At 53.0% G+C, this 26,523-nt stretch overlaps 2 protein-coding genes across 3 annotated transcripts; one reads left to right on the plus strand and one right to left on the minus strand.

Annotated features, from left to right (window-relative positions):
• Positions 1-1,624: 1,624 nt before the first annotated feature.
• Positions 1,625-15,807, plus strand: LOC126035920 (myogenesis-regulating glycosidase-like). Of its 2 annotated transcripts, none has more exons than XM_049795064.1 (2): positions 1,625-1,683; positions 9,412-15,807. In XM_049795064.1, the coding sequence occupies exon 2, from the start codon at positions 9,549-9,551 to the stop codon at positions 11,583-11,585; it is 2,037 nt and encodes a 678-aa protein (XP_049651021.1). In that variant the 5' UTR covers positions 1,625-1,683; positions 9,412-9,548; the 3' UTR covers positions 11,586-15,807. The 2 variants fall into 2 exon arrangements, with proteins under 2 accessions (XP_049651021.1, XP_049651022.1); XM_049795065.1 differs by lacking the exon at positions 1,625-1,683 and adding an exon at positions 2,017-2,082.
• Positions 15,808-18,630: 2,823 nt separating this feature from the next.
• Positions 18,631-26,179, minus strand: LOC126035919 (myogenesis-regulating glycosidase-like). Its single transcript, XM_049795063.1, has 2 exons — positions 26,026-26,179; positions 18,631-21,058 (listed from the first exon to the last, which is right to left on the minus strand). The coding sequence occupies exon 2, from the start codon at positions 20,924-20,926 to the stop codon at positions 18,830-18,832; it is 2,097 nt and encodes a 698-aa protein (XP_049651020.1). The 5' UTR covers positions 20,927-21,058; positions 26,026-26,179; the 3' UTR covers positions 18,631-18,829.
• Between the last annotated feature and the right edge of the window lie 344 nt (positions 26,180-26,523).

Genomic DNA, 26,523 nt, shown 5'->3' on the forward strand with positions numbered 1-26,523 from the left:
GTCTCCATTGCCGAGGCAGCTTTTTTCAGCTCTGGGGAAGCAGCAAGGGGAGAGGGGAGGCTGTTCAACCAGCTTAGTCATCACTCTGCTACTGCATCAATCCCCCTGCGGGCCAAAATTAGGCATCAGGCTTTGCAGAAAACGTGTGATTGGGTTTAAATTCCTCAGCTCAGAAACTAAAACCAAACCACAATGAGAACAAACAGGGAGCGCTGGGTTCCCCCTAGGTGTCCTTATGCCTGATCTTCCGTGAGTTGTTTCTCAAGGTCTTCTCCACTGAGAAACAGGCAGATTTTCCTAACTGGCATGGCTCTGGGAATGAAGATTTTAGGAAAATGACAGTGCAAGAGAGAGTGGGTGTTTGCAGGATGGGAGACCCGCTGGAAACAGCTCGCTGCGATGGCAATACCAGGGAGCTTCAACTCTTCTGCCCGGGCTTCCCTTTGGCCTCAGTGCCCAAAGACACACACCAAAGTGGATGGGGGCAGCTGCATGTCCACTGCTCTCTCCTAAGCAATGCTGGCAACCAGGAGGTTTTCTGCTCTTCCTCCTCACTGGAGTTTCGTCCTCCTGTGGCTGATAACTTTATCTGCTCTCCTAGGTGGGACACGAGCCACTTCAAGAAGACAGGAGGGGTCCAGAGAGGCAGCTACACCATCCACCCTGAGTTTATGTCGGAGGCTTACTCTGCGCCATGGCACTGGTGAAGAGCAAAGATGGGCTTTCATTAAAACTGGCTTGGGCAACTGTTCCTCTCGGATCCTTTCCTACAGGCTGGGGAAGTTCCCAGGGAGGGGGGAGAAACCTCTGCGACTGCTGGCTTGGTGGGCACTTCAACAGCCCTCAGGGGCTGGTACCCTGCCACCACCCGCAAGCTGGAGACCAAGAAAGCACGCAAGGAAAAGCTCTCAGAGCGTAGTAACACAGCCAGAAATAGAAGCAGTTGTTGATACCCGTGTTCGTCAGCTTTGCGCTGGGCTGCTTAGGACGTGCTTGCTTTTGCCAAGTTATCTAGGAAGAGCTGCCATCCGTCTGGGATATTGAGCAGGGACGTGGGCTAAATAAGGAGGGGGATTTGAAAGCAGCGCATAACTAATGAAGGCATGAAATGCCTTTCTCTGACTATGATCCAGGAGCCCGCTGTCAGCGGGGAACACCACCCGGCGCCTTCCGCATGTGCTGCAGATCACAAACCCGCGAGGCTGCGGTCCCCACGGGAGGGATGCTCCAGCACAGAGACACCTGGGGCTCTGTGGGGCAGCACCCCAACTCTGCTTGGGACAGGGGAAAAAAAAAAAAAAAAAGAAAAAAGAAAAAAAAAAAAAGCCCATCCCGGCCCCAAAGCATCCCTCCGCAGCCCCACCAGTGCCAAACCCCAAGTGGCCCCAGGGGTACCCCCACCCCCAAGTCCCCCCGGGGCATCCCCAGCCGCTCCAGCTCGGGGGCGGGGGCGGAGCGGGGGGGACACCCACACCCCGAACTACATCTCCCAGCGGGGAGCGCCGTGCAGGGGGGGGCCGGGCCGGGGCTGGAACCGGGGCGGGGCGGCGGGGAGAGCCCAACCCCGGAACCGCTGCGGGACACCGCCTGCGCCCGCCCCCCCCCCCTCCCCTCCCCCGGTTCTCCCCGCCCCGTCCCCGTCCCCGGTGCCTCGCAGAGCCCAGCCATGGCCCCGCGATGCCGGTAAGTTTGCCGGCTGCCGGAGCTGCCCTCCGGGGAAGGATGCAGCAGCCCCCGGGGCAGGTTTGGGGTGTGTATCGCCGGCATGGGGAGCTGGATGGGGGGGGGGGGGGGGGTGTGGAGGGGTGCGGGGCTGGAGGCAGGGAGTGGGGGTGCCCCGTCCCGCAGACCCCAGGGTGCAGCCGGCGGCAGGGACAGGCTGGGAAGGGCGAGCCGGGGGTGGGTGCAAACCCGCGCCCTGACCTTGGGGTGCAAGGCTTTCGCGCTGCGCAAGTTGTTTTTTTTGGTTTGGTTTTTTTTTTTTTTTTTTTTTTTTTTTTTTTTTCTTGCGACGGGAAGGAGTCTCGCCGCCTGGAGAAGATGAAGGGAGCCCGGAGACGCGTCCCCGGCTCCACTCGCAAGGTGCGGCTTCAACTTTTGCTGCTAGACAGATGTTTGGCGGCGGCGGCTTCAGCAGAGGGGTTTAACGCCGCGCGTTGTGCAGGGCACCGGTTTGGGTTTGGAGCGGTTTCTGGGACAGACCCTCCATCAGCAAGTGCCGGCAGTGGCGACGAGCGGCCACAGCTGTTTTAGAAAGCTCAGGTCCTTCTTTCTCTTTCCCCTCTCCCTCCTGGGAGACGCGATGCCCAAAGGGCACAGTGGGCACCCACAGCCCCGTGGGGGAAGAGGGTGGGGAGGTTGTGCCTGCATGGCTGGATCTGCAGGTGGAAGAGCTGCCAGGGAGCACCTTAAGGGATTGATGATTGCATTTGGCCCAAGGTTGTCCAGCATCATTGGCTATTGGATACAGATGGAAATTCAGGATCCTGAGTCGCCAGCCCAGCAACGTGAGCCATCCGCCGCTCTCTGGAGCTGCCAGTACCTGGAGTTTCATGGTGTCTCGATGTCTGGAAAATCGCAGGGACCATGCCAGAGGGATGTGCTTAGGTTTCCATTTATTCCCCATATCGTGTTGTAGTACTTGTTGAGGTGGGCTCAGGTTTCAGCCTGCCTCAGCATCTGAAATGCTGAGCGCTCCCAAAGTGCTGAATCAGCTCTTGTAAGAAAGGATCTGGGTGAAGGGGGGCAAAATGGGGCACAGGGTCCCACTGTGGAGCGGTTTGTCTTGGAGGATGGAGATGAGCAGGAGCAAGATTAACACCCGTGGGAGCACTGGGGAGAGAGCCTGTTGGAGTGATAGGGTGGTGGATGAAGCACAACTTGTCCCAGCAGGAATTGGGCTGGGGGACCAAAAGACAGCGGCAAGGACACCAAAATCTTTATGGCTGTGTGTCTTATACAGCACACATGGCAAATGAAATAGGCTAATAGCGGACCAATGCCTTGCACCAGGGTATCATACACTTGCCCCCTGGACCAGCTCTGCTGGGCCATATCCCTGCCTGGTGCTGGCTCCTTCAGTGTGAGCGATGAAAGTACTGCAGTTCTTGCTCTCGGGTTGTTTTTTTTTTCCTCTGGTATTTGGTGTTTTTCTTTTGCCGCTGTTGGGCACGAGCTGGGTGGTTTGAGTGGATACCTCTCCAAGAGCTGCTGGCCCCACAGGTGCTGAGGAGCTGACTGCTGGGCTCTGGGTTAGCCCGTGGCACAGCTCTAGGGACAGCCTGCCTCCTGCTCCCTCAGGGCCTGTAGAATATCTCCATGGTGGACACAGAGATGTACCTGAAGGGAGAGCAGCAGAGCTTTCTCTCCCACGTGTTGCTGCACTTTGATACGAGTGGACCAGGAGAGCTTGCTTTGTTTTGAAGTCTCCACTAATCTTTGCGGCTCAGACAAATTCAGGTGCTGTGATCTGCCTCCAGGCAAGGGAAAGCGAGAGCCTTTGGTCATGGTTTAGTCATTAGCCTGCAGCACCGCAAGCGGTGTGCAGGGTTAGAGTGAAAACCCAGCTTATTAAAACTTCATCTTGCTAATTAGCACAGGGTGAAGAACAAAGAAAAATGATGTTGTAAAAGGGGAATTGTCAGGGGTGTTAAATATTAAGTCATTTGCTGCCGGAATTGACTCCCAGTGGCTTTTTTGTATTCGTGGTCAGACACTGGATGAGGTGTCTACATGGGTTTGGAGCATCACTGGACACTGGCAGCTCTAAGGGACGTAACTGGGCTGTAAAGTGATGATTCCTACAATACAGGTAAAACTATTTAAGGCTGGGCAGAGCTAATGCCACAGCTTCAAATCTCCTGTCTGCTCTTGCAGACAGAGCGAGGTGCTTGCAGCACGTCTGCACTTTGCAGATGAGCTCTGTATTCACATGGCCCCCTTGGATTTGGGGTTTATCCTCTGGGTGCCTGGTGCTGTTTAATCCTGGCTTACGAACCAGCCGGCACCAGTGGGGCTGCTTCTTTCTTTTTGCTCAAGGAAGCCTCGTTACTCTGCTGAATCATGACTCTGCTCAAAATCACAAGACTTGAGGAAGGAAAAAAAACCCCAACAAACAAACCCTGGCTTGGTTTTTAGTTTGCTTTCTGATTCTGGAGAGCCTGCGAATGCAGGAGGGGACAAGCCTTCGCCAGCCCTTCCTGCTCACCTGGAAGGGAGGCGAGATGCCAGCCCGAATCCCGCGACTCTGGGAGCTGGGGCTTGGCGAAGCGTGTGCCCTTCATGCCGTCACAATGCCTGCGGCAGCCACCTCTTGGCCGGGTGCCGCTGCTCGGCACACCCTGACCGGAGGGTTGGCTGCTCACACATCCATCACGGTGCCTGAGAAAACACACTGGTGACGTGCTGGGTCCCCTCCTCCTGCCTGTGGACACATGCTGCTCGGGTTGCAGCCAGCTCGTAGTCCCGAAACATCCCCATGCGGAAAGGATGAAGCTGACGGGGACGCGGAGATGTAGCAGCACTTATTTTTTAGGTGCTTAAAAAGCCATCTGTGGCAGCGCCAGGTGGCAGGCAGGGATCCCCAGGAGGCGATGGTCGGGTAAGTACCGGCACCGTGCACCCAGTGGGATGAGCTGCCTCCTGGCCGGGGCCGTCCATATCCGACAGCTGGGTGCCATGGGGAATTTGCTGCCGTGTCTTGCCACAGAGGCAGCAGCCCCAACAGCACGTGTCTTTGCAGGAGGTGCAGAGACCCGTCCCCACATGCAGCCTTTCCCCAAGCCCCTCAGACCAGGCAGCCGTCAGTCCCTGCTTCTCAGGGACAGTGAAGGTGAGGGTCCCCTGGGAAGGAAGCACCGTGTCCCCCTCGCTGTCCCTGTCCTGCTAAGGCAGGGTCGCTGACTGGACTCGGGTGCCAGGGGTCTGTGCCGCCCACATTCACCCTGGGGTGGCTTCTGCACTGCAGCGATAAACCCAGGGTCCTGGGGTGATCCAGTGTGATATTTGGGGGGATCCTTGCGGGTGGCTCTACACGGCTAGGGGAGGAATCGGTGCCTCTGATCCATGGGGGGGGCTGGGGTATGGGGGGAGCAGCCCCTTGTGCTGGCGCTGCCACAGGGTGCCCAGGCCTGTCCCACCTGCTCCCATCAGCACCAAGTGGCTGGAACAGTAATTTTACCCTTTATGACTCCAAAAACCCCTATGAGAACTGAAGTGCTGCTGCAGAGCCTTCAAATTCCCAGGAAGGGTTTGCTCGTCCCCCGTCTCAGGTTTGCAAAGTCTCTTTGGCAGGGCTGGTCCCCCACGGGGGATTGCAGTGTGGGCACGTGGAGGTTTTTTAGCCCCTGCAGCTGTTTTGCAGAGAAGTAATTTCCCCCTTAATTTGCCATCCTAATTCCTTGCTCTTTTATGGGGTTGGAGATGCCTCCCGGTGAAATCTCCTGTGTTTCCTTAGCTTGACTCCTGCCAAGACGTTTGGGGAAGAAGCGGCAGCACCTTGCACTGGAGGGGAGGGTTTCCCAGCATCCCAGCATGGGAAATGGGCGCATGTCCCCAGCATGAGCTTGGCCCCTGGCACGGGTCAGACCTGACTCCACCAGGGCAATAGGGACCAGTTAAATGTTATTGACCCTCTTTAAAGGAATGTCCTAGTTGCAAAGTTGCTGGGGTTAGTGGTGCTGTGGGTCTCACAGCCTGTGGTTAGCAGCGGTGTTGGTAAAAATAGAAGCGGTCAAAAAATGGATTTTTATTTTTACTCCATAAAGTGTGTCCTGCTCGGATATTTTGCTTTCATCTTGAGTTGAAGCAGGGCGACTCACTGCTTCCACAGAACAGGAAGAAAAAGCTTTGTTTTGGGTCAGCAGGGAAGCTCCAGTGCAGCAAGCTACAAACATGCTGTTTGGCTTTGACACCCTCCGTTCCCATTTTCTCTTTTTTTTTTTTTTTTTTTTTTGAGGAATTAAAGGTCACCGCAATGTCATCTTAGAGCAAAATAACAAGTTTGCATTCAAAAAAAAAATGTTGAAAGAGGCTTTGCATGAGCAGGCACCTCTGCGGACTGCAGCTCATGAGTGTGAGACGGCAGGCGTCTCCAAGGAACTTGGGAGACTTTACCTCTCATCTGGGACAAAGCCAAATCACCGACTGGATAACGTACATTTTGTTAACAAGGCAAAAAAATAGAGGGGCTGGGCGGGCAAAGAGTGAGATCCTGTTTTTCAAGACCTCCCTGGCCCATTGGTGCGCTGGGTGATCCCTGCAAACACCCTTCTCAGCATCTTTGTTGGAGTGGTACCAGAGCAGGTGATGTCTGTTATCCCAGGGCAGGCACAGGGGTTTGATCCTGGCCCAGCCAGAACAACCAGAGCAAGATTAAATCCACCAGTTCAGACACCTGGCTTGCACATCCTTCCAAGGCAGATCGGTGTCCAAAGGCCACAAAAGGCTGCAAAACCTTTCTTAAAAAACACATTATTTTTCTACTGGCAGTGGCAGTGGCAGCTCCTTCATGTATGTCCTGAGCTCCAGCCCATGGCGGGGGGAAGAAAGAAACAGCCTAAAAATAGAGCAGCTTCGAAGTAGTTCATAAATAATAAACTCGCCTCCTGAAAAAGAGATGAAAATCCAGAAAATCTCTAAAGCCCTGGGAGCTAATGTCAATTTTACGTGGAGTGAGGAGGTGGCTGTCCCCACAGTGGCAGTATTGGCCATTTGTTGGTCGTAAAACCCTAAATGAGAACTGGGAAAGAAAACACCATTTATTTCCTCTTTTTTTTCAGAAAACATGAAAACTCTAAAAAAAATTTTTTTCCCAAATAATTTGCAAGTCCTGCTTGGTGGAAGCTGCATTTTATTTTCCGTTGAGCTTTGCAGTCCCCAGATAAGGCACTTGTGAGACACAGGCATGCCTCTGATAGTGACAGGTATTTGTGTGTCTCTCTCTGGCATCCCCAAAATTCCCAGTGCTGAGAGGGGAGGGAGCTCATCCCAAAGCCAAGGAGGCGTTGATAGGGGGGACAAAGGTTTATCCCAAACACAGCATCTTCGCACCACCGTCTCTTCCCTGCCTTTATTGCCCAATTTTTGCTGGGCTCAGCTGGGCTCACGTTCCCCTCCTGGGGGGCAGGATCTGGCCCTGGGTGACACATTTGGGGTGGTTGGAGCTGCTCCCATCCCATGCCGGAGTTCCCCGCCAGCGAGTGAGGGCTCCGTGGGACTTGGCCATGGGACAAGCAGTTTAGCTAAACCTATCGCCTGTTCAGGCTAATCGCTTCCTAATGCCGCTGTAATCCCATTTAAAGCAACTGGCAGCCTAGAAAGTTACTGGCTCCCAGGGGAAGGTTAAAATGACCCGGCCAGCAACCAGAAAGTTCTCCCAGCTGCAAGGTCTGGTCCAATACATGCTTCAAGTTGAATATAAAATGCTGTATGTTTTGTTGAGCCTGCACACAGATGCTGCTCTGGGTTTACACCTGAGCAGCAGGGTTTAGGTGGTTCTCAGGACCCCTTTCTGCTTTACTTGTCCTTTTTTGGGGAGAAAGATCTGTTCGAGGTACAGAGGACAATGTGCTCCCTGTTCAAGGTACAGAGGACAATGTGCTCCGGCTTGTCACGCCCGTGGCAGGGAGAAGGTGCAGTGTTTCATTCTGGATCTTCTTCTTTTTTTTAAAAAAAAAATCATCTGCTTTAGAGGAAGTTGCTGCAACCAGCTTCATTTATGCCCAAAAAGAGGGTTATTTTTCCTCTTCTTTGCCCAGAGCTGGCAGGCTTACAGCCCCAGGGCTTGGGGAGGAGGTAGCATGCTGGCGTTTGCTGGCGCTAGGCAGGTACCGGCCAGCTGGTCTGCTGCTCCTCTCCTTCCCCTGCTCTTCCTGCAGACGGGTTTGTTTCTCACTCTCCCGTGTGTCCTTACTTTACTTTTCCCCTTTGGATCCCCGGCGCTGTGCTTGGCCGAGCCCAGCCAGCCCGCAGCCAAGGAAAAGCCATTAGGCTCTTGGCGCAGCCCGCTTCCCCGGGGCCATGCGTGGGGGGAGCAGGCTGGAGCCAAAATGCAGCCCAGAGCCCTTTGGGGGTCCTGCACCGCTCACTCCCAACAAAATTAGCTTTTCTCCCACCCGGAGCCGTTGCAGGGGTCTGTGAGAATGGCAGGAGCAAGCCGCTCTCCTCCTGCTCGGGGCTGCTGGCACAGTACCTCCTGCAGCCGTGCGTTGCTGCACAATGCACCCGCTACGTGCTCCCCAAAACCAGCCACAACCCACTGGTGCCTCAGCCCCATTTGGCCATCCAGGAGCTGCAGAGAAGCAGGGATTTACCCACTGTCGTGGTTTAACTCCAGCCAGCAACTAAGTACCACGCAGCCACTCGCTCACTCCCTTCCCCCATCCAGTGGGATGGGGGAGGAACTCGGGAAAAAAGGTAAAACTTCTGGGTTGAGATGAGAACGATTTAATAGAGCAGAAAAGAAGAAATTATAATGATAATGATAACACTAATAAAATGACAACAGTAGTAATAAAAGGATTGGAATGTACAAATGATGCACAGGGCAATAGCTCACCACCCGCCGACCGACACCCCGCCAGTCCCCGAGCAGCGATTCCCTGCCCCCCGCCCTTCCCAGTTCCTAAACTAGATGGGACGTCACATGGTATGGAATACACCGTTGGCCAGTTTGGGTCAGGTGCCTTGGTTGTGTCCTGTGCCAACTTCTTGTGCCATGGCTGGCCATGAGAAGCTGAAAAGTCCTTGACTATAATCTAAACAATACTGAGCAACAACTGAAAACATCAGTGTTATCAACATTCTTCCCATGCTGAACTCAAAACATAGCACTGTACCAGCTGCTAGGAAGTTAACTCTATCCCAGCTGAAACCAGGACACCCACCTTTGCAGCAAAGCGTTGCCCAGCTAGGGCATGCTGGGGATGGGGAGGGGACAGTGCTGCGGGTGAGCAGAGTTAAATCTGCCAGGGAGGCAGTTTGATTAAAATTAGGAGCATCTGCCTCGAATTCACTACGTGGTGTCTTTTAAGGCTCTTAGTTAGCCCTGTGCTTTAAAGGTAATGTCAGTGGGCTGACCTAGCTCCTGCTCAGTCTCCTCCTAGCCCCTCTCAGTCTCCACTCCTGCCTCACTGAAAATCTTCCCCACAAAAATAATTAATTATGGCAATGATTTGGTCCTTACTGCCCTGGGGTGGTTCTCCACATGGGGCTCAGGCTGTTCTCCGCACGTGTTGTCTGCCCCGGGTAATTGGAGATGGTGTCTGGTACTTGGCGTACAGCACCTGGCACGTCGCAGCCTGGCAGCGGGGGGCCGGGGAGAGCTGCTGAAATTGAGACGGCAAATGGATGACAAGCCGTCCCTTGATTCGGAGATTCTTCTGAGACTATTTATATACTCCTCTTTTTCAGAGACGGCTGCTCTGGGACTCGGTGGAGGTGGGAACTCTCCTAACAGTCCGTTTTCTTACGCTGAGAGCCCCAGGCTTGCTGCAAAGAGATCTTCCTTCCTGCTCCTCTGCAAAAAGGTCTAGAGAAGACCGAGCACCATGTACACCTTCCTGCCAGAGAACTTCACACCGGTGAAGCAGAAGCCCTCCAAGGAGCTGAGGCCCATGCTCGGGGCCATCTTGCTGGGCCTCATCCTGTTCATTGCCGCGGTGGTGGCCTGGTGCTACTACACGGTGTCCCTGCGGAAGGCGGAGCGGCTCAAGACGGAGCTGATGGACCTGCGGGCGGATGGCTTTGTCATCAGGAACCAGCATGGGGAGGTGGTCTTCCGCCTGGCCTTCCGCTCGGGCAGCCTTGACCTGGAGTCGTGCTCCAAGGAGGGCGAGATTTTGAGCTGCACGCGGTCGGGCGGGGGGCCGCTCAACTTCTTCATCCAGACGGTGAAGCCCAAAGACACGGTGATGTGCTACCGCGTGCGCTGGGAGGAGCTGGCGGCCGGCCCGGCGGTGGAGCACACCATGTTCTGGGAGGACGCCCACTGGTACGGGGGCTCGGAGATGAGCACCCAGCACTGGCCCATCCGCCTGTCCGGCTACCAGGAGCCCGTGCCCTACGTGACGAGCGACGTCTACTCCTTCCGAGACAGCTTCGGTGGCATCCTCGAGCGCTACTGGCTCTCCTCCAAGGCGGCGGCCATCAAGATCAACGACTCCGTGCCCTTCCACCTGGGCTTCAATGCCACCGAGCGTGCCCTCTTCTTCCAGGCCCGCTACAAGGACTCGCCCTACAAGCCCCCGCCGGGGCAGCAGCCCTTCCCCGAGCTCAGCTATCGGGTCTGCGTGGGCTCCGACGTCACCTCCATCCACAAGTACATGGTGCGCAGGTACTTCAACAAGCCCTCCAAGATCCCCGCCGAGAATGCCTTCCGATACCCCATCTGGTCCACCTGGGCCCTCTACAAGAACAATATCGACCAGCATAAACTCTTGAGGTTTGCCGAAAAGATCAAGAAGTACCGTTTTAACTGCAGCCACATTGAAATTGATGACATGTACACGCAGGCCTATGGGGACTTCGACTTTGACCCCGTCAAGTTCCCCAATGTAACAGAGATGTTTGCAAAACTGAGGGAAGATGGGTTTAAGGTCACCCTGTGGACTCACCCTTTCATAAACTACAATTCCTCCAATTTTGGGGTAGGAATTGAGCGTCAGCTGTTCATCAAGGAGCCGTCGGGGCGGCTGCCAGCCATGGTGGAGTGGTGGAATGGCATCGGGGCCATCCTGGACTTCACCAACCCAGCAGCCCGGGACTGGTTCCAGAGCCACCTGCGCCAGCTCCGACAAAAGTACGGCATCTCATCCTTCAAGTTTGATGCAGGTGAGACCAGCTACCTGCCCAAGCAGTTCAGCACCTTCCGCCCACTCTCGGACCCCAGCATCTGGTCACGGCGCTACACAGAGATGGCCATCCCCTTCTACGAGCTGGCCGAGGTGCGGGTGGGCTACCAGTCGCAGAACATCTCCTGCTTCTTCCGCATCATTGACCGTGACTCTGTCTGGGGCTACGAGCTTGGCCTCAAGTCCCTCATCCCTACGGTGCTCACCATCAGCATGCTGGGGTACCCCTTCATATCCGCTGATATGATCGGGGGGAATTTTTTCCCCAACAAGACGGAGGGGGCGGTGGAGATCCCCGACCGGGAGCTGTACGTGCGGTGGCTGGAGCTGTCAGCCTTCATGCCCTCCATGCAGTTCTCCATCCCACCCTGGCTCTACGACAAGGAGGTGGTGGAGATTGCGCAGAAGTTCACGGAGCTCCACGAGTCGCTGGTGGCCCCGCTGCTGCTGGAGCTGGCTGGGGAGGTCACCGACACGGGCGACCCCATCATCCGTCCCATCTGGTGGATCTCGCCCCGCGACGAGGCCACTCACAGGATTGACTCCCAGTTCCTCATTGGGGACACCCTTATGGTGGCCCCTGTCCTGGAGATGGGCAAGCAGGAACGTGACGTCTACCTGCCGGCAGGCAAGTGGCGCAGCTACAAGGGGGAGTTGTTTGAGAAGACCCCGGTGCTGCTCACAGACTATCCCGTTGACCTGGACGAAGTCGCCTATTTCCTCTGGGTTTCCTAACGGGCTCCTCTATCAGCTTTGGGATAACCATGCCTTACTTAGGACTTTGTAACAAATAATTCTTTTTGCACATTTTGTTTTAGACTGGGGTTGAGTAAGGGAATTAAATAGACTTCACTGTCCTTTGGGTAATTTTTTTTTTTATTTTGAGGCATTGTGACTTTTTTTTTTTTTAGTTTGGGGCATGTGGGAGACTCCAGTTGGGTTATGGTAGGCAGAGTTTTCTCTGTATAGGTCGGGAAGGAGTTGTCAGTCTCTCTGCAGACACATAGTAAACCCATAGTAAACCTTTTCAGTTTCCAAGGATTTCAAGAGGTGGAGGTTGGTTAGTGCCAGTGGGAGTGTTTCTGGTCTCGTGGGAGCACCTGGCGCTGGTCGTGTGGGTGTGTGATGTGGCAGGGTTGCTACAGCACAGCCTATCATGAGTTTTATAACATGGCAAATATATTTAAAAGGACTTTATGAAGAGCAGAAAACAAACTAGAGATACATATATATATATATATATACACACACATACATTTTTTCCCCCTTTGGTCTGGTGTGGCACTGGACTAACTGTTGCCCCATGCTCCTGCTTTCCTGGGTACCACACGGGCCAGGTTACTCGAGTGATTTACAGGTGTTTTAACTGTATGGACTGCGTATCATTTGCTGGGGCAGCTGCATCCCACCTCCTCGCCCATTTAACACCCGCTGCAAAGCACTTTGCCTGTGTGTTTTGCCTTGGGTGTCAACATTGCCTTTGCTAGAGCAGTGCCATCCATACCAGCATGCCCCATTGATCTTTTTAAAGTATTTATGGCCCTGCTTCGTTATATGATTATCCTGCTGATATCATCCCTTTTGGTTTTTAAGGACAGATGAGCTTTCAGGTTTGTTGCTGGCAGAAGGACTGCCTGGAGCAAAGCTGTTCTCAAAAAGTATGTGCAGCACTTTCTCGGGAACAGCCAGTTCCCAGGAGTGGCACGTGTCTTGGATTGACAGTGACGTTTGCTGCTAGCCGGCTTGCTGGTGGGTGGAAAACACTGGCTTTTGCACTGATGGGTCTGTGCCAGCGGGTGTTCTCACCGCACCCGCAGAAATGTTCCCATCTACCATGAAATTAAGCTAATACCCATCTCCGTCTCAGGTCGCAGTTAGAGGCGATGATTTTGTGGAGGGTTTTTCTGAAGCAGCCCTCCTCTCTCACTGGGAGAATTAGGTGCCTTGCTCAGGCAGCGTCTGCGGTGCTGGAGGTAGGGTTGCTGTCAGAGGCTTCTGCAGGGGACTCAGGGTGACGTGGTCCTGCACGCCAAGTCGCTGGCAGCCGGGATGGAGCTGCAGAGATGCCTCTTTCCCAGCTTTCCCATTTGGTTTTGTACGGGAAGGTGCATTTACAGAGAGCTGTGGGCAATCTCCGCTCTGAGACAGAGCAAACAGGATTGAAGCCTGGCAGCCTTCCTCCCCAGGGCAGGACATTCCCGGCTGTGCCTTGGTTGGGAGCATGTTTCAGGCCCTGAATTTTTAATGAGCCTCTGCAGAATTGAACTGCGTTGGCTGGGAAGGTTCGGGGCACCCTGCCCAGGCTACAGCCAGCCAAGCGGGGTTTCTCATGGGATTGTGTCTGGGCTGAGCATGGGTCTGGCATGAGTCTGCCGCCCAAGGAGGTGGTGCTGTGTTTTGGGTAGGGTCGGGCACCAGTGAGGATCTTTCTCAAAGCCCATCTCCTGCCACTGGGCTTTGTAGGAGGCAGAAAAGAAGATGCAGCAAAACTGGAGGTTGTGATGGGGTCCGGGAGTAGAAATATAGGTGTTTGGGACAAAATCTGAAGTGGTTTTATAGTTAGGAAGGAATTGAGGAAGTCCAGTTTGATGGATTCTTTGGAGCATCCCTTGAGGTCTGAATCTGCCCTGCATAATTTGGTGTTTCAGCCTCAAAATGAGGTGCAGAGGAGCCCTATAGATCCTTGCCCAGCTGGAGCACAAGCATGTCCCAAAGCCTGTTTCCTATGGCTTTTAACTATGAAGGACTCAGGTTTGTTCCCTGCTGCCAGTGCAGATAGTGGGTATGTTACAAGTTACAGACACCCTCTGGCAAGGAGTTAATCCTGGAGCCCCAGTGTCAGTCATCAGGGCACTGGCAGGATTTCGCCCTTGGACTGGAGGGTGGAGGTGAAGGTGAGGAGCTCCTGGAGATGAGTCAGACCACAGCCTGCAAGGAGGACAGGGTGTGGAGAGGGCTTCTCCAGCCCCAGAAATGCATAAAGGCCATGCTTTGAGGGGCCCCAGCTCTTACCTTTCAACCTGTGCTTGTGAAATACTTGTCTTCCTTTGGCACAGGAGTCATTGTGTGGAGGAGATGTTGCTGCACACCTCAGCTGCCAGTGAAGAAGTGGGATCCTTGGCACATGACTTCATGGGAAGGATCCCAGAATGACCAGGAGACGTTGTGTGTCTTCTCTTTCCCTGTCTCTGCAGTGCCACCCACCACATCCCTCACTAGTAAGGTGTGAGGCTGCGTAAAGAGATACACAGCATTCCTGTTATTATTCCTTTATTATTAAAATGATGGGTGCAGCCAGCGGAGTGCCTTCAATCTTTTTGCAGTGGTTTCAGGCCCTGTCAGGAAGGTCATGGAGGAAATTCTGTATTAGATACACTGTCTTCCTGCCCCTCCCCTCAAAAGAAAGGATTTTATTATCAAAATTTTAGTTTTCTTTTTATTTAACTATATGAATAAATGGGTAAGATTATAGAGTACCCTTATTTTTCTAAATGCTGTAGTTAGGGCATAAGTGGCTATGGATATTCAGTGCTCCAGCTAGGAGAAAGGTAAAGCTGTTGGGAAGACATAAGGGATGATGCTGAAGAGCAGGTCCATATGGGTGGCTCTCTGTGGGTCCATGGCACCGAGCCTTTCCCACCTGTTGGGGACAGGCTCGGCAGTGCTACCTTAAGCTATCTCACAGGTTTCTGCGTGCCCTTTCCGTCCACCTTTTTACCAGAAACACTATTTCTGGCAGCACTGCAGGATTTGAGGACCTCTAGGCTGTTGCAGACCACAAGCACTCTGTGCACAGACACCTTAGGAACTGCTACTACGAGATTTCTCTGATTTACACCATGGGTCACTGGCCAAAGCAGGGTTTAGTTCAACTCAGCCAAGGAAAAGCCCTGAAACAGGTTTGGGAGTTGGATATAGCCTTTTCTACCAGCCCACAGCAGACCACAGCTGAGCAGCAGGTGAACGTGATGCACGTGTGATTGAATTTTAAAGCTTGCACTGTCATGTATTGGGTTTTCTGGATGCTCGTGTTTGCACATGCCGTCCTATGTCAGATTGTAATACTGGTGGGTTTGTTTTTAACCACTTTTCTAATTCTTAATTGTTATGAAGACAGAACTGTAACATGAATCGCCTTGATTGATATAAAATTTTGGAAAACAAAAGGAAGTTTAACTGTCCATCTATACCACGTACCTGGGACTGGTGGTTCAGGCAGACTTGGGGCTTTTTTCACCCTAGACATCACTGAAATCAGAGTTGAGATTGTTGGTTCATTTAAAGCGTGCAACCTGCAGCTTTGATATATGTCTTAAAGGGAGGAGCTGGCAGCCACCCCACTCTTGTGTTTGCAGTGGTGGCAGGAGACAGAGATATGGAGATGACCCACTGGATCATGGATCGCCCTCCCTTGGGTTCCGACAGCAAAGGGATTAGCTGTGCCTTAGGGCTGGCCTGGAGAAGACCATGCCAAGGCGAAGCCCCATGTTGCGTCCACCCCTGGGGGTGGGGATCAGACCCTCGTGCCTGTATTTCTGCTGACATCCACCCAAAAAGGGCCCATCGTCACTGAATCTGGGGTGTTTGCTGCTCCACGCTGCTCTCAGAGGACCTGTGCTTTGGAACTCTTTGCTGGTACTGAAGAAGAGGAGGCTGCTCCTGACTTCCCTCAGGCACTCCAGAAGGTCTGTCTGGGCCCTGGCTGTCCCCACTGCCACTGGGGTCCCCTTTTCCAGATAGTGCTGATGGCCAGGATGGGGATGGAGTAGATGTTTGTGGCTACGGAAGTGCCAGAAATGAAACGTGTGAAACTTGTTTAGGAGCCTGCCTTGCCCCAGGCCACCCCCTTTGCCTCACACGGTGTTTTTCCTGCCCTTTCCATTGTTACTATACAAACCACAGCCTGCCTTGTGCCATCCGGGCATCACTAGCACTGGTCAACACATGCGGCTTGGCTTGATGGATGAGAGGGACTTCAATTTGCTCCTTTTGCAATAAAAGACATTTTCCCAATGCTTTTCCTTTGCCTTCTCCCTTGGGTGTGAGCAGCATCCATACACTTGGCAGATGCTTATGGTGCAGGTGAAGCCAGTGCTGGCCAGAGATCTGGGGGCAGGTTAGCAGACTGCAGCACTTGCAACCTTGCAGCAAATCCTCAAGAATCAGTGGGTTTAGTTTTGGTTTTGGTTTGCATCCTCCTAAAAGCTGGCACTGTGTGCAAAGGAGGGTGTGTGAGTCTTGCCAAGGACATGGAGACAGCAACTGGAGTCTGCTCTGTCCTGGGTCCCAGCTAAGTGGCAGTGCTTGAAAACACATCCACGGCTATGTACGGTACAGGGAGGAGTGTTAAAGGCAAAGTCCAAACCCTAGTGGGTCTACAGCAAAAGCCCAATTCATTTCAATCTGGATTTCAAGCAGGTGCCGGTGGGTGACAGCAGAGCAGTGGCTGCTGACCCATGGGATCCTAGCCAGAAGCGTGTCCATCCCTGCCCGAAATCACAGCTTTTATTAAAAGTAAGAAAAAACCAACAGGCAGACAGGCAGGCAGAGCCCAAGGCTGGGAAGGACTGTGGTGAAAGGACAAGCTGACAGCAGCAGAGTCCCTCCAGGCATGTGGCCAGGCTGGCAGCCTCAATTAAAAACCAACCTCCTCAGTTGCAGCTTGTCCTGAGCTGGTGGGAGCTGCCAGCCTGCAGGTCCCTTAAGCTGGCTAGAGCCATAAAGCTAGTCTGGGCTGATTCAAAATCCCAGAGGCCAAGTAGAGGAAAGCAGGGATTTTTTTAATTTTTTTTTTCCCCCAGTAGGGCTGGGTGATTTTTAGCTCAGTGATCATCAAAGATTAACGGCAATAAACTCCTCCCCCATGGCAGGAGGGTGCAGAGAGGCAGCCTGCTTGCAGGATGCCTCCAGCATGGGTCCCCTGTGGCACCCTGTGACTGGGCTGGGCAGCAGGGAAAGGCACTGGGGGAAAGACTGGAAAGTGAAGGGGATCTGCGGGAGAGATTTTTTGCAGCTAAATGGGACCAGGCAGCTCTTATCATCCCCAGCGTTTGCAGAAAGTCTTGGTGATGCTTCTCCCCCCTACCCTCCCCAGCTTGGGATGCAGGCGGGCAGCAGAGTCGTGTGTGTGTATACTGATTATAGGGGCAGAGCTGTGGTATCAGGAGGTTGGAGACTGGCTCTCCCACCTCTCCCCTGCACCGTGGGCATCAGCTTTTCAGAAAGCTTTTTTTCATGCTGCAAGAATAGCAATGAATTGTGCTGGGACCCTCTGGTTGTCCCAAGCCCAGCTGTCAGGGACCCCTCAGGGCTTCATAGCAAAAATAAAGCAGAGAAAGCATTCAGAAACATTTTCTCATCCTTGGGGGAGATACCCCAATGGAAACCACTATCCTGGAGTGGGAGAAAGCCCGTGGTAAGGACCCAGAGATGGTCTGTTAACCCTGAACACCCCTGCCAGACTGAGCATTGCTTTCCCTTTCACATCCCTGGATTAAAGCAGGGTTTTCCTTCCCCATTGCCACACGAGTGACAGTATTACTGCATCTTGAGCTGCTTTCAGGGGCATCTTCTAAGATATTCTGTCTCATCCCTGCTGTTGTCCCACTGTGACCATGCAGGGTCCTTGTGGCATAACGGACCCACTGATGGGTGACAGGGGTCTGAGCCAGTTTTGGGGCTACTTCACCTGAGCACCAAACCAGCTCTGAAGTGAGTGCAATGTTCTCCTGCCCGTGTTTACTTTTTATATCAACCAGCTCTGAGGCAAATCCCTAAAGAAAGCTTTCTCCTGCCTTGTGGCCACGCACAGCTTTACCTCCCAGGTGCCTACTAGCAGCATGCTGGGGTCAGTGAAGGAATTGGTCTCTCACTTTGAGAAGGCGCATTGCAGCCCAGAGACCCCAGGGCTCATCTAAACTGCTCAGTCATGTCACCTTTAAACTTTGCTTAAAAACAAAGCAGACTGGACCAAGAGTGGGGAGCATCTCACAGCCAGCCTGGCCACCCCAAGCCTGCAGGTGTTGCTGAGACACCTTCACCTAGGAGAAGTCACCTCTGTGGGCAGAAAGATTCTGGCTCATGGACAGGTATCTCCATCAACACAGCTGGTAGCATGGGAGAACATTTTCCATGGGTAAACTGAGGCAGGAGAGCACTCGGGCTGCTTTAGGAATTGTCTGAACTCTCTCAGGAGGAGGATGGCCAAGTCGTTTTCTGGGACCTGATGGATTGCACCCTTTGGCTCTAAATTTGGTCCCAAAACACACATGGATCCCATTAGGTCCTAACCCATGCATGACTTGGTGCTAGGTTTTAATCTTGACTGCCATGAGATTTCACCACATGCTTACAATCTTGGCTGAATCCACACCATGGACATGGTTCTCAATAATTTCTTCCAATAAAAGGGAGAAAACAGTTGCCCCAGCATCAGCAAGTGCTATAGCTTCTTTCTCCTTGCTCAGACAGATCAGGCTGTGAGACATATAAACTCCCTTTACTCCTACATCAGCACACATCTGATGTGCAGGTTGAAAATTGGGTGCCTCCCTCCTCAGGATAATCACAGATTGCCTTTTGTAAAAAAATGTACTCTGCTGCAACTGCTTCCTTCACTAAGTAAATGAAATTATAATGTCTCAAGGGATCAGCTATGAAACTGGGTAGCAAAGGAGTCCATGTAATTTACTTTCTAAACCAGAAGCGTGCATGGCATTTCTCGCTGGGAAAAGATTACAAGCAGAGGCTATGTTTCTATACATTCTATTTGTCATACTGCAATAATAAAGACAGCCATCCAATATATTTTAATATGTAAGTTATTCTACAGCGCTTCCCACACAAAAGAGAGATCATAGTGTTTTCTTCAAATTTCACACAGAAGTATTTCTACTTTAAAAACTATTAAAATTCCCAGGTCATTACAGTCATTGGTTCATTAATCCCTGAGACCATTGCACAGCTGATAGAGGAGCCCGTTAGGAAACCCAGAGGAAATAGGCGACTTCGTCCAGGTCAACGGGATAGTCCGTGAGCAGCACCGGGGTCTTCTCAAACAACTCTCCCTTGTAGCTGCGCCACTTGCCTGCCGGCAGGTAGACGTCACGTTCCTGCTTGCCCATCTCCAGGACAGGGGCCACCATAAGGGTGTCCCCAATGAGGAACTGGGAGTCAATCCTGTGAGTGGCCTCGTCGCGGGGCGAGATCCACCAGATGGGACGGATGATGGGGTCGCCCGTGTCGGTGACCTCCCCAGCCAGCTCCAGCAGCAGCGGGGCCACCAGCGACTCGTGGAGCTCCGTGAACTTCTGCGCAATCTCCACCACCTCCTTGTCGTAGAGCCAGGGTGGGATGGAGAACTGCATGGAGGGCATGAAGGCTGACAGCTCCAGCCACCGCACGTACAGCTCCCGGTCGGGGATCTCCACCGCCCCCTCCGTCTTGTTGGGGAGGAAGTTTCCTCCAATCATATCTGGCAGCACAAACGGGTACCCCAGCATGCTGATGGTGAGCACCGTAGGGATGAGGGACTTGAGGCCAAGCTCGTAGCCCCAGACAGAGTCACGATCAATGATGCGGAAGAAGCAGGAGATGTTCTGCGACCGGTAGCCCACCCGCACCTCGGCCAGCTCGTAGAAGGGGATGGCCATCTCTGTGTAGCGCCGTGACCAGATGCTGGGGTCCGAGAGTGGGCGGAAGGTGCTGAACTGCTTGGGCAGGTAGCTGGTCTCACCTGCATCAAACTTGAAGGATGAGATGCCGTACTTGTGTCGGAGCTGGCGCAGGTGGCTCTGGAACCAGTCCCGGGCTGCTGGGTTGGTGAAGTCCAGGATGGCCCCGATGCCATTCCACCACTCCACCATGGCTGGCAGCCGCCCCAATGGCTCCTTGATGAACAGCTGATGCTCAATTCCTACCCCAAAATTGGAGGAATCTGTGTGTATAAAGGGATGAGTCCACAGGGTGACCTTAAACCCATCTTCCCTCAGTTTTGCAAACATCTCTGTTACATTGGGGAACTTGACGGGGTCAAAGTCGAAGTCCCCATAGGCCTGCGTGTACATGTCATCAATTTCAATGTGGCTGCAGTTAAAACGGTAGTTTTTAATGTTTCTTGCAAACTGTAGAACTTTATCCTGGTTGATATCTTTTTTGTAGAGGGCCCAGGTGGACCAGATGGGGTATCGGAAGGCATTCTCGGCGGGGATCTTGGAGGGCTTGTTGAAGTACCTGCGCACCATGTACTTGTGGATGGAGGTGACGTCGGAGCCCACGCAGACCCGATAGCTGAGCTCGGGGAAGGGCTGCTGCCCCGGCGGGGGCTTGTAGGGCGAGTCCTTGTAGCGGGCCTGGAAGAAGAGGGCACGCTCGGTGGCATTGAAGCCCAGGTGGAAGGGCACGGAGTCATTGATCTTGATGGCTGCCGCCTTGGAGGAGAGCCAGTAGCGCTCGAGGATGCCACCGAAGCTGTCTCGGAAGGAGTAGACGTCGCTCGTCACGTAGGGCACGGGCTCCTGGTAGCCGGACAGGCGGATGGGCCAGTGCTGGGTGCTCATCTCCGAGCCCCCGTACCAGTGGGCGTCCTCCCAGAACATGGTGTGCTCCACCGCCGGGCCGGCCGCCAGCTCCTCCCAGCGCACGCGGTAGCACATCACCGTGTCTTTGGGCTTCACCGTCTGGATGAAGAAGTTGAGCGGCCCCCCGCCCGACCGCGTGCAGCTCAAAATCTCGCCCTCCTTGGAGCACGACTCCAGGTCAAGGCTGCCCGAGCGGAAGGCCAGGCGGAAGACCACCTCCCCGTGCTGGTTCCTGATGACAAAGCCATCCGCCCGCAGGTCCATCAGCTCCGTCTTGAGCCGCTCCGCCTTCCGCAGGGACACCGTGTAGTAGCACCAGGCCACCACCGCGGCAATGAACAGGATGAGGCCCAGCAAGATGGCCCCGAGCATGGGCTTCAGCTCCTTGGAGGGCTTCTGCTTCACCGGTGTGACATTTTCAGGCAAACACCTTTCTTTAGAATCCCCTCTTTGAGCGTTTCCATGTTTTCCCACACGGTGGGTAACCAGACTGTCCATGACTCCTTTGCAGCGTCAACGCCCGGTTGGAAACTTTGCTGCTGAATTCTTTTCTCGAACTGGTGAACAAAAAATCCAAGATGCTGCATGAAGTTGTTCACAGTCTTCTTTCCAAAGCCTGGCCACTCACATCTGCAGTGTTATTTCATGAAACAGAGGTTATAAACACCTAAAACACAATTAAATCTTGCTAACAGCTGAAGATCCTCTCCTCCCGTTTGCAGCCCAGCCACCTGTCTGACCCTGCAGCTCTGGCTTGCTTTGCTCTGTGTGGCGGCAGCCTGTTCACTGGCAGCTGGGATGAGTTTTTTTGGAGTGGGGCTGTGCCAGGATTCCCGTGACCCTCTCTTGGCTGCAGCCTTGCTGCATCTTGCAGAGCAAGGGCGAAGGGATGAAAGTCACGCCAGAGCCTGGAGGAGAATGGGGCCAGGGAAAGGGGCTGGCACCTGATCATATATAGTGGACATCACAAGCTGTTCTGGTTTTTACATTAAATATATGTCCTGCTAGTTTTTCCTGCCTGTCCACAACTTCTTTGCATCAAATGCAGGCAGAGAAATGCTGCGCTGTAGTGTCCAGCCTCTGCCTGCTCTTCCCCACCACTCCCTGAGGATGCAGCCAGTGAGTGATGTTTTATCTCCCTGCACTTTGCTCCTTCCCTGAGCTGCATGGGGACATGAGGATGCACACACTTTGTGGCCAGCAGTGCTCTGGGGCAGCTGGGCAGAGCCCTTCACCTGTCTGCCCTGCTGCCTATCCCAGAGCCATCACACCAGGACAACCCCTCTTGCCCTAGCAGGGGAAAAAGAGGATGTTTCCTTACATCTGCATCTCTGTTTTTTTTATCCTAATTCAGTTCCTGTAACTGTCGGGCTTATGCCAAGCAAGATGCTACAGTGCAATGGCGGAGGAAGGTATTTAGGCACAGAGTTTGAGGATGGGGATATTAAACTGAACGTGTTGCAAGACCAGGACTACATTAAAACCTTGTTTTGCTGACAAATGCACAAGACAACACGTCCCAGCTGCATCGAGTGTTAGCAAGCCAGCCAGTACAGTGCAGCTCGCAGCATCTGAAACCATCCACTGACAATAAAAACAACAGGCAGGGGAAACTGAGGCAGGCAGCTCAAGACAACGCACTCTGTGCAGCTGGGCTCCCAACTTCCCTGGCCCAATCCTGAGCTCTGTGTGATCTGACAGAATGAAAATTTGCAGGAGCAGCCTGTATGGAGAGGAGGAAAAAGGGCCAGCTTGCCCATCTGAGCCATGCCCAGCAATACATGCCAGACGTATTTACCCGTGCCTCCATGACATCAGTATCTAAGTATACAGAGATGATAAGCTGCCCAGGGAGCCATTAAAAATACTAGAGGTCACCACATTTGGGATTGATCTCAGCAGCCTTCCCATCCACCCGAAAGAGCTGCTTGGTTAGTTTTTGTAATGTGTTCTCAGGGTGAGCGAGGCTTTGCCAAGAAAAAGAGCTGGACCGGATAAAAGTGTTCCTGGGCAAGCCCTGGCCAGGGTGGGTGGTGAGAGAAGGAAGGTCACTGCTGCCCCAAAGAGATGGTCCTGTGGGACAGGAATGGTTTGGGGGAGAAGTTTGTGTTACACATGAGCTCAGGGCACTCTGCCAGTCCCAAAGTGCTCAGACCTGACAGCCTCCCTGGTGCTGGCCTGGCTTCTGACACGGCTTGAGTGGTTTCAAGTGAAATCCTGGTGTTTTTGCAAAACAACCTTTTCACTTTGAAGATGTTTTTATGTGCTGGGTCAGTCCTCAGTTGCCGCCCTTGGAGCATTCCTCCTCTTTTTCCTTCCTCCTTTCACCCTCACAGCCAGCCTGGAGACAGAACTCTCTTTTAAGATGAGCCCCACCATTTTCCAGGGTGAAAAACAAGGAAGGGAAAGGGAGAGGGAAATAGGTTTTCCAGGACTTCTGCCTTTTTTTTTAATATTAAACACCACATTAAAAAACACCCAAAACACAGGGACATCAGGACTCAAAAATCCTACAACAATAAAGGATGTGTGGGAAGTTTCCCAGCTTTCTATGCAGTGATTTCTCTCCCAGACAATTGCTTTAAATTCCTCAATTTCCCCAGAAGCAGAAGATCAGTGGTAGAAAGATGGTATACAAGGGAGCCAGGGCTCCTGGGCCAAGCTGTCCTGTTCCCAGGGCCTTTTGGGTTTTCCTCCCTCCTATGATGTGGCGGGATGCTGCATTGGTACCCCAGCCCTGCCACTCACAAAGGAGAGATGAGATGTAGGTGGTCAGTGGGAAGAGCAGGCACCGGCACATCTGGAGGCAGAGCAGGATGAAATTGGGATTCTTAGGATAGATCCTGCCAGGGTAAGGGAGTCTTTGAGCTCCTAACTGCTGCCTTTCAAGGCTTATGTCTCATGAAAGCATTAAACATCCACTGGCCTAGTCAGCAGCCTGAGTGCTGCCCAGGGGTGATGAGAAGGAGTCCTGTCAAGGGATGGATGTAGGTGACCCAGAGGCCAGATCCAGCCTTTTCCCTGCTCCTTCCATGGGGTTATGGCATCACAGTGTCCCTTCCCCATAAATATTTAACCAGTCCTCCCAAAGCCTCTCTACTCTGGCCGGTACTTAATAAACCCATGCAAAGTGCAACTGCTTCCAAGCAAGGATGGGCTGAACGCTCCCATAGCACCCCAAAAGCCAGATGCCCCAGGGATACAGGCATTGTTGTGTTATATTTGGGCTGCTTTATCAGATGGTAATCTGGTATGGGTCTGGCCCCATCAGTCCCTGAAAGGAGACGGGATTTCTCACACTGAGGATCTCAGCAGCCCTTAGCATGCACAGATTAAACATTGACATATCCAGCACCATGACATGCAGCAAATGAGCTGGGACTTTAGACCCTCTAGAGTTAAACAGGAGCTAAGCAAGGGTTTCAAGTGATGAAACGCATGTCAGCCAGCTTGAAGGGCTGCTACGCACCTAAACCCCTTTGTGCACCTACCCTCGGACCCTCCTTCCTCCAGATGAAATTCATTCCCAGGAATCCCCCTGATCTCTTGGCACATGCTGCACAAGTTTGTCAAGCCTCAGTTCAGGTCCCAGCCTTGTGATTCCTGAATGCGCAGACTTTTGCCTTTCCAGTGCATTTACCTATGTGCTGGTGCAGGGAGAGCATCACTCATCAAACTACCCATCAGGAAACAATTCTGTCTTTAAATAAAGGGAGAGTCTTCTATATTAAGTTTTCTTTTATAATAGGTTATCAAACACTTGGGAGTTGCTATCAAGCACTCATAGAGAGAATATACAACATGTTCTAGCAGAAAGTGCCATAGGTAGCTATAAGTCATGGTCATAAACAAACTATTGCCTTGTCAAACTCTTCAAGAACTCATTAATCATTTACCAAGCCCTTTTAGGCTGTTTCAAATGGCACTTTTTTTAACAGAAAACACACCCAAAGCAGAAAGCAGTTCCCATCAGCTCTCATTTCCCATAACAGCCTGGCACACACAGGCGTCATATGGGGGATTTATTGCTAAAAGGGACCCAGGGGAGGTTTGCTCACCATTTTTGATGTGTGTATAGATGATGTGAGAAAAGACATATCTGCTATCACTGCAGCCAAGGAGGGGGAGTGAGGGAGAGCCAAGGTTATTGCATGAGCTGCCACAGATTAGCCACAAAGCCAACAAGGCTTAATGTAAGGGGGAAGTGGCTGGGGGATGGATGCAGAGGGTGAGGTGACATTGCTAAGGACGCTCTGCAGTCCCTGTGGTGCAGGGGCACCAATGTCCCTGCCAACAGCACCCAGTGCTTAAGGAGCACCTGGAGCAACCCAAGGAGGTGGCCGAGGAGGGTCGCAGCCAGAGACCCTCCTGTGGAGTGGTGCAGGATCCTGGTCCTCCTAGAAAAAGAGCTCACTTGTGTCCCGAAGCAGGGAGGATATTAGCCACAGCGCTGCGTGCACCCCTCACCCCAGCTCTGGCCTTGGAGAAATTGCTGATAGCTCTAGCGAGGGCAACAGTGATGGCTGGCCTTACTGCCTCAACCCTTGGGCCATGGGGATCTCACCCAGGTCCTTGGGCTGAAACAGCAATTTGGCTCATATTAACCCCATATCAGCAGCAGAGTCTGACCTGCTGGGAGGCTTGTGGCTGTATCCTGCAAGGATGCACCAGCAGCATGGAGAGACCTGCACCAGCTCACACCCACCAGACTGCTCTGAGCAGGTTTATTTCTGGCAGCCATGCTGATTTGGGGGTCTCTGCACTGCTCCCCAAAGCTCCTGATGCTTGGAGGGTTTTTAGCTCATCTTGGTGTGAAGGTAGCTGAACAGACTCTGCTGGCTTGTGCCTGTAAAAAGTGCTGCTGCAAAGCTGGTAGCTCCATGCAAGCCTGACAGTGCTATAAGCCCCCCAGCGCTATGGAAATCCAGCTCATGTCTACAGCAAATATTACCAGGGGTTTTTTTCTTATCCAGAAGATCCCAGTCCCTCACTACTGGGAATAAAGCAGAGTTTACTGCACAGGTCTTTCCGTCCTAATTGCTAGAGGAGCACACAGTGGAAAGTCCTGCTCCTGTCCTCTTATATGAACAAACCCCTCCTTCCCAAGCCACGAGAAAAAAACTTGCAGAATCAACTTTTTTCCGCATTTCAGGGCCCTCTCTGACTCCTGAGCCTGCACACAGTGTCCATGTGCTGCTCCAAGCTGCAAGTAGTGGTCACAGCATCCTGCTGCACTCTGAGCTGCTCTGCCCGCATCCTTAGGAAGGAGCTCCATCTGCTGAGCCAGTGGCCCAGGCTGAAACCCAGAGACTGCTGCCAGGCTTGTCCCAGGGCTGTGGGGTGACCGGTCATCAGGCATCCCCTGGGCAGCACCGAGCCCGTCAGATCCTGTTGCATCAGGATCAGTGCTTGTGAGGAGCTCCACAGAGTTTTTGAGGTACCTTTCCCTGATGAAGATGCAAATCTAGCAGAGAACGATAAGCACAGTGCGGGTGAGGGGGAAAAAAGGTCATCATGTGCTGCAGCTGCAATCATCTGAGCATGCTGGGGGGACAGTGGAAGTATAGGAAAAGGGTGGGAGAAAAGGGTGGTCTCACCTCAGGCTGCTCTGAATGAAGTCAGTGAGTTGGGCTGGTGTCAGATGAAGGAATAAGCCGGGAAGGGACCTGGGTCTGAGCTGGGCTTTCTCCCACTTAGACCCAGGCTCAGTTGGAGGCTCTGCTTGGAGAGGGAGCCCTTGGGAGCTGCTGTAATAGTGGCAAGATAAAGAGGCTTAATAGCTTGAAGGCTTTCACTTAGGAGGAGAACCACCCTTGGTTGCTATTTTCTAGTGAGAATGAGCCAGAGACCTACAATGAGCATCAAGTGCTTCAGGTAGATCCTTGAGGGATGCTTCAGGCTCTGTGTGGGTTAAGCCAACTGCCTGCCAGGATGAGGGGTCCTGGGCAATTTATCTCATACCTGTCCCTGTGGGACTTCTTGTGGCACTGATGAACTCACAGTGGAAGATGGGACTCTCAGGCAGGCTGAGAGCATCTGCTCTGGGCTCCCTACAGTCTCAGACTGCTCCTCACATGGCAGCAGGGCTGTGACAA

The sequence above is a fragment of the Accipiter gentilis genome, chromosome Z, assembly GCF_929443795.1.
Source record: "Accipiter gentilis chromosome Z, bAccGen1.1, whole genome shotgun sequence".
NCBI lineage: Eukaryota > Metazoa > Chordata > Aves > Accipitriformes > Accipitridae > Astur > Astur gentilis.

What these genes read in the sequence shown, in the direction of transcription:
- LOC126035920 (XM_049795064.1), top strand. Translation starts at nt 9,549, where the DNA reads ATGTACACCTTCCTGCCAGAGAACTTCACACCGGTGAAGCAGAAGCCC.
- LOC126035919 (XM_049795063.1), bottom strand. Translation starts at nt 20,926, where the DNA reads ATGGACAGTCTGGTTACCCACCGTGTGGGAAAACATGGAAACGCTCAA.